Source organism: Thalia democratica, unplaced genomic scaffold (genome assembly GCF_965202585.1).
Source record: "Thalia democratica unplaced genomic scaffold, ktThaDemo2.hap1.1 HAP1_SCAFFOLD_679, whole genome shotgun sequence".
NCBI lineage: Eukaryota > Metazoa > Chordata > Thaliacea > Salpida > Salpidae > Thalia > Thalia democratica.
This window is the reverse complement of record NW_028139673.1, coordinates 44381-51991: the sequence shown is the minus strand read 5'-3', so window position 1 is coordinate 51991 and position 7611 is coordinate 44381. Positions and strand designations below refer to the sequence as shown.

At 26.6% G+C, this 7611-nt stretch overlaps 1 protein-coding gene across 1 annotated transcript; it reads right to left on the bottom strand.

Moving 5' to 3' along the window:
• Nucleotides 1-2834: 2834 nt before the first annotated feature.
• Nucleotides 2835-6387, bottom strand: LOC145846846 (uncharacterized). The gene is made up of 4 exons (XM_082953430.1): nt 6357-6387; nt 5604-5682; nt 4244-4480; nt 2835-2946 (listed from the first exon to the last, which is right to left on the bottom strand). Exons 1-4 carry the CDS (start codon nt 6385-6387, stop codon nt 2835-2837), a joined length of 459 nt encoding a protein of 152 aa, XP_082809556.1.
• Between the last annotated feature and the right edge of the window lie 1224 nt (nt 6388-7611).

The window sequence follows — 7611 nt, the reverse complement described above, 5'->3', positions numbered from 1 at the left end:
TAGTTATTAGTATTGATCTAATAAACAGATTATGCTTTTATAAAAAGACTCTTCTGCAAAAATTTCAATTAATTATTTTTAAAATACTACAACTGAACTAAACAATAAATAAAACGAAAACATTTAAAAGTTTGAGAACTTAAAATAAGTACATCTGTAGTTTAAAAGAATAAACTACTTAAAGTAGTTAGATATAACGTGTTTTTATTTACAGAAATTACTCAAAGCATCAAAAACAACACTTACATAACATTTTGATAAATTAAGTTTTTATGTCAAAAGCCACAAACAATATTGATGTAATCTTGCCGTTAACAAATTGGTTTAACAAGAGGTTAATAGTTTTTTATTAGTATATCGTGTTACTGTGCGAACCAAATAAACAAGTCTGCTAAATTAAGTATTTTATGGGTTTTTCTGTAAAAATACTAACAGTGTAACTTTTTGTATTTTCTAGTAAACAGTTTATTAGGTAGCTACAGTTTCTCAGTTGTGAAAAGCGTTAGGTTGACTATATTAGGTATTAACCAACATAGCAAGAATTTCTAACTTCTTAAGCTAACTAAATAAGTCTATTATTTTAGTATACTTTATAAATGAACAAAGAAAAAAATTAACAAGAAATTTTTTAAATCTAAGATTTTGTACAAAAGTAAACTAGTTTTAAAGCTCTCATCTTTAGTTTAAATATAACAAACTAGATTTAGCATTGTATGTGATTTAAACGCATAAAAAATTAAGTTAGTTCTTTACTTTACTGTTTACAAGATCAAAACAATGGTGCATCAAACAGAAATTAGCTAAACATTTTTTATCTTATGATAATCAAAATAGATTATTATGACGTGTACAATTTTGGCTTCTGACCAAGTATATAATCATAGCATACAATCAAACTCCCTAAAAGTGTTTTTTCTTTTTGTTCAATAAAATGGAAATCGCATACAAGAGAACACTATATTTGAAATTTAAACGATGTTAGTTGGCTAAAATAAAGTTGTAATGTTTTGTTGTATGCGGTTTAGAACTTGATTATACTGTCTTACTATCTTAAACATCATTTTAAACGATTCAGCAAAAAATATACTATAAACTCAAAACAAAACCATTTTTCCTTGACCTCGTTCTAAAATAATTCTTATACCAAATATAACAATTTTCTACTCTACAAAAAAACTCCTTTTTCAAAAACGCAAGCAAAAAATAAAACCTATGCAGCTGACTTGCCGGTTTTCTTATTAACACCTTCTGCAGTTTATCTCGAAGATCGAAGCCAATTAAATATTAATAGATGAGCAGTTTTAAGCACGAATGTACTACAGGCACTTAGCGTGTTTAAAATCGAATTTATCTTGTGCAAATCTCTTCCTATGTTGTTTATTTGTTGTTTTCCTTTCTTTTTACAAGCGTTTAAATACCAAATTTGAATGCAAGTTTTAAGTGCAAGTCCCACAAAAGAAGTTGTTGTGTTAAAAGGAGACAAAGTAAACTATTTTTTGCAATTGTTTATGTTTGTAGAATACTTGTTTATGATTTTTCCCAAACAAATATTTTTTTTGTTTTATGCAAAAATTATCATCTAAAAACTGCAATTTAACAAAATCTAGTAAGAAGGTTCGAGGCTGTTAAAGTATCTGTTTTTATTTGCTGTTAGTTTTCAACCAGACAATTAACATTAGTTGTTACAAAAATATGATTTTTTTAACAATGCAATTCTGTCTAAAATTTATTTTTTGCAATAAGTATATGCAGGAGTTTTATAATGTTTATCGCTCGTTTCAAGACATTTTGAGCATTTTATAGTTCTGTTGTGTTACAAAAAATTAAAACAAAAACTGATAGAGTTGTTAAAAGTTTTTATTTCTTTCTTTTTAATGAGAAAATTGAACTTTAGGCTCAATAATTTTTCGATCAAGAAAGTTAAAGTATATGACATATTAACAATATATATATATAATTTGTTGCACAAGTGGTCCTACTGTTGGTATTATGTACACATTTTTAGTTGGTAGTAACCGTTGCTGATAAGAAAAACTCACAAATGGATTATTGGTTAAATTGATAAGCAAACAAGTGTTCGACAGTTCTAAAAACTTCCAGTAAAATTTTAGGGTTTGTCAACGCTCCCTCAAGCGGATGTTTTTATTCCGTAAAAAATACATTACATTTTATACTTGAGTGTTTTAAAGCCTACTATAAGAATAAAACAACGTTTTCAACAAACTTACAACCAAAAAAAAAACAAAAAGAAATTTAATTTTGTAAAGAATAAAGCTGTCTAAGGTTCGAAATCGTTTTACTACACAATTTGAAGTAAAAAGAAAACTGAAGTTTTTTAAAATTATGAGGTATAAAAAAAAAAAAACCCTTTATAGGCAAAACAGGCTGAAATAATAAATAGACAATTATTAATAAAGATTAATGCTTTTGTAGTGAAGATGTAAAAAGAGCCTATTAAAAAAAAAAAAAACTTTAAAATGCTTAAAAAAAGACATTGGATATAAGGAATGTCGATTTGTTTTTTTAATTAAGTTTACTTATGATTAACACAAAATAAACAAATACAACTGCTTTACAAGTTCAAATAAGCTCAAACCAAAAAAGTAGACATTATTGGTATACATTTTAACAGATTTTTTTTAGAAATATCATTACTTAATCCGAATAAAAATTCTTTACGAATTCAAATTAATATAATCAATTTGCATAGTAATTGAAAAAAAAATTTAAACAAAAACAGAGCATTATTCTAAATGATTATTTTTAACATACAAAAAAAAAATAAAACGTAAAACTAAAGTAGAAAAATTTAATAACTGTTTTAAAACAAAAAATTAAACTATAAGATTCCGAGACTGTTCATTTTCATTTGTTTTAATTTTCTCTTTGTACTGTTTTATTCTGCTTATTGTAATTCCATGGTGGTAAGTGTTTATCGCTTGGTACCTGAATAAAACATATTTCAATGAATGATTGATCAAATGTGTTTTATTTAAAATGCTTATAAAAGCTAGACTTTTAGTACCATTGGTATTTTGATACAAAAGTTTTTATATGAAGTTTACCTAAACATGTAGATTAATACAATTTTTTAGAAAAGTTGAATTATTTCAAGTTATGCTATATATCAGTGGTCGGCACTGGTGCACACTAGTGTACATTAAATTTCTTTTAGGGTGCACGAGATTTTTGGCGTGCATGAAACTTATTTTTGGGTACATGACTTTTTTTTGCGCAGAAACTAAATTAACGTTTTTTAAAAATATTTCTACATTTAAGACATATTCAACCTTGATATCTAATTGACCATTTTGTTAATAAAACCTTAATAAAACGACCATTTTTGTACTCTCCTATTTCTATTCTGTTACATTATGTAAAAATTCTTCCACCCTCAACACAAATCCAGATCAACAAACGGATTTAGCTATGATAATTTTTCATGTCTTTTATTTTCGTTACTTTTTGCTGACGTTTTTTTCGTTAATTGTTCGTGGCAATACCTTGGTAAACACAGATAGTAATCGCTTAATAAAAGATTGTTAAGTTAACTTATTTCAACTAAATATTTAAATTCACAATTCAATAAAAAGTACCAAGACTACTGATTGTTAATTAGGGTAGTGGCAATGTATTAAATTAATCTAGTTAGTATTTTAGACCTGAGTGATACATGTTAAATATTGTTGTAAAAATTAGATCATTGAAATCAAAAATTTATTGAAATGGATCGGGTAAACTGGTAAATTTAAAGTTAGCGTGTAAAAATTAACTGGGTGTTACCAAACTATAAGTTAAAAAAAAACGATTAAAAGTGTTTACATATTCTTAAACACTAGCGGCGCTAAAGAATGCAAATTGGGGTGCACAGAATTTTAATTTTGTGATTTAGGGTTCACGGATTCGAAGTAGCGAGCCGACCAATGCAATATATAAGTACAGACTTCTAGTAATGCTTCAACGTTTCTAAAAAAAACATCTACCTCAGTATTACTTTACAGCAAGGTGGGTAGTATTTCCCCTTTTTGGGCGACTTTGCCTATCAAGAGGTAACTACTAATAAGTGAACGAAGGTAGACGAGTTATCAGCTAGCAAAGGGACGATGTCTAGTAAATGGGGAAAATAAAGTTCTGCCAAGAGGTAACCGTGCGAACGAGTTTCGGAAACTCTCTTTAAACTTTCATGCTTTCCACAGTAAAAAAAAAAAAAAAAAACCAAAAACTCAACTCTACAAAAACCAACATTTTGTACGCGCTGACCGCCAGCAGGAGCACGAGGAATACGAGCAGGAGGTGGAGGAAGATCTTGGTGTTGAACTGGTACGAGAAGACGAAGATGCGGTAGAGGAAGGCGGCGACGAAGCCCAGGATGATGAGGAGCATCAGGAGGAGGATGACCGCCAGCGACACCGTGATCTCGTTCCTGATGAACCTGGTGGCTTTGGTGAGGAAGCTCTCGTGCTTGTACACGATGTTGTACCTGTTTGGGAAGGTTTGTTCGTTTGGTTTGAAATGTAGTTTGAGTAGATTAAGAAATTAAATTGTTTTGATGTTTGTCGTTTTATAACTGGATAAGAACATTTAAGTTTTTTTTTGTGCTTACAGACGATGCTGTATCTGTTTAGGAGTTTTTTTCCTAAACTTTTAAAAAAATTAAGAAAACAGGTCGAAAAATGCTATAATATTGTTGTTAAAACTTGTTTTGGTGGCTTGTTTTTTGTTTTAAATATATTTTTTTAGTATTTCACAATCGACGAAAAAATAACTACAAATTTTTGTTTATTAGAATATATTTACAAAATTTTTGGTTTGTTAGTTTATTTGATGAGTTTAAAAGGAATAGGCGTAAATAAAATGAGAACTATGAAGCAAAATTATGTTGTTGTTTTTAAAACTTATAATAGAACATCATTTCTTATAAACACCATTTCAAATTTCCATAGTTTAAGAAAATAAAACTGTAGAGTATAACAAAATAAAATGATAATGTGGTGTCTGTTCGAAAAATATTCGCTAAACTTATAATTAATTTTCAAATATTTAGGTCAAAACAATGTATTTTTATCTCATTTTGCTTATTTGGTTATTATAGAGTCATTGTTAGTTTAGATTTTTATGTAGTTTTTAAAATTGATTGAAAAATAAAACAATAAAATTTTTAGTTGTTGAAGTATACTTACAATATTTTTATTTTATGTTTAATGCTTATCTAAACTAAAACTATTGTTGTTCTGTACTCAGAACTTGTAAATTTGCTACTAGTATGACTGAAAACGGTTGAATATTCTTTATAAACAGTTTTCTTCTCTAAATTAGTACAATGTTGTTAAATAAGAAATAGAAACAGTTCACAGTTTACATTACAAACCATAGTGCTAAAAAATAAAACAATTCAACCTTTTTTACGTTTTTCAATTACAATCAGTTCATTTAACAGGCAGTAAAAACTAGTATCATGACTTGTTACTTCATAATATTGATTTAGTGAGATGCGTAAAATTTATTTGTTTAACAAAGTATGGAACGTTATAAAACACTTTATTTACCACAAATGTGTGTTAGCAATTTAGGAAACTTATACAAAAACATACAAATGAACTCACTTGTACAAACAAACTTTGCAGTTTTTACAACCATCGACGTCTATCCATTTTATTAAGCATCTTTCATGCGTTTCTATATCTGTTTGAGTTATCAAATTTATAAAATAGTCACTTGGACTAATTTTGTAAAAAAAGTAAAAAAGGCTTAAAAGTCGTTAATCTGATTTACAAGTAAATTAAAAACATTAAAATTTTCAAATAAAAATTACTTTGAACAAAGTTTTATGGTAAAAAGTGTTTAACATCAATTATACACCACAGTTCAAAGTTTTGCAATATAAACTACTTTTCAAACTAACTTTTGCATAGACAAAACTGCTGCAAGCTACCAACATCGTCGTAGCATATACTGCAAACTGTAAACATAATATTTTTGTTATGTTTTGTCCATATCTAAAGCTCAAGTTAAAAATGAAAAAAAAGTGCTTTTTTCTGAAACAAGGTTTAATCATCAAGTGTGTAAATTTGAACTTAAAGTTCTTATGATATATTTTACGTTTAAAATAGTGATAGACTGCATAAAAATTTAACAATAATACTTGGTATAAATTTTTTCAAAGTATTTTCACCTACGCAGTTAAAAGTTGTTTTATAAATGTAAGTATTTATGTAACCTAAACAAATAGCAGTATAATTTTACTAACCACAATTTTCAATATTTACCTTTGTTTTTCGCATCAAAAAAACGTTTTTAGGTTAAAAAACTTAAGATTAGATTACTAATTAATTAATAAAACTAATTTTAATTTAAACCTGTTTTTACGTCTTGTTTTTTGTCATCCATTTTATGTTTTGTTATTTTTGTTTTGATATCAAAACAAACAATATTTATTACCTTTTTTGTTGTGCTTTAGAAAAACTGTAAATGAATAAACTAAAACTGTTTGCTGAAATATAAATCAATCAACGATAAATAACACTACTAAAAATTATTTTTTATTCAAATTTAAACCATAAATCAATAAAATTTTTGTTTCAGTAACAAACATGAAACTAAGACGTATTTCTTAAAAGTTTTAAAGTTTTACTCAACTACAGTCTTTACAATAACTTTGCTTATTTCATCTAACTTAAAAATTAAAATAATTAGTATAGCCAATTCAAAGCAATTATTAATATAGTAGCTAGTCATTGGTAGTAGCAAAGTTGAAAAAAAAAAGAATAAAAAACAACAAGTATTATTTAAGAAACATGAAATCACTTAAAAAAAACACCACTCGTTTGTTATAAACAAAAATTCCAAGTGTGATTAACTATTAGTTAGAAAATTTTTGTTTTACAACTTTTACACAATTTATAACTTTATAAAAACTACTACAAAATTCACAACAAAGTCTGTTTTAGAAACATAAAATTCAACGAGAACTAAAAGTTTTGAATGCCTTAAAAACAAAAAGTATTTTTCATTTTGTAAATACTTAAAACTGTACGACAACTACAAGGTAAAAATTATACTAGAATAAAATTTGAACAAACGAATCGCTTGTTACGTTGTTTAACCAATGACGTATCTATCTTACATAACTGTCAAAACATAAATACAGAGATTTTGTTATGATATAATCGAAGCAGTTCTAGTCTAACTTTTAAAAACTAAATTTGTTTTAAGTTCACGTAAACTATCAAAAAAACTTTTCCAAAACAAATAAAAAACACATTATTTTATTTAACTATTTCAAGCTAGTTAGAAGTTAAAAAACTCGTTTATCTAAGGTAAACACCAATTTTTGATCAGAATAAAAGGTTTTTATTGTAAGTTTTCAACAACTAAAACGAATTTACTGTCTAAAATAAAATAAAATAAATGAGAATTATTTAGCATTGACAAGTTGTTGCACTTTTACTTTGCTTGTCTGTTTAAGTTTTTCAGAATTTTGCTACATAACATTACTAGAAACGAATATTTGAAGCTCAAGAGTAAAAAAAGAGCAATTAGTTTCTATGATTAAAAACATTCTTTAATAAAAAATATTATGCATTTAAACTTGTGAAAGTCATAGTTAGTTTG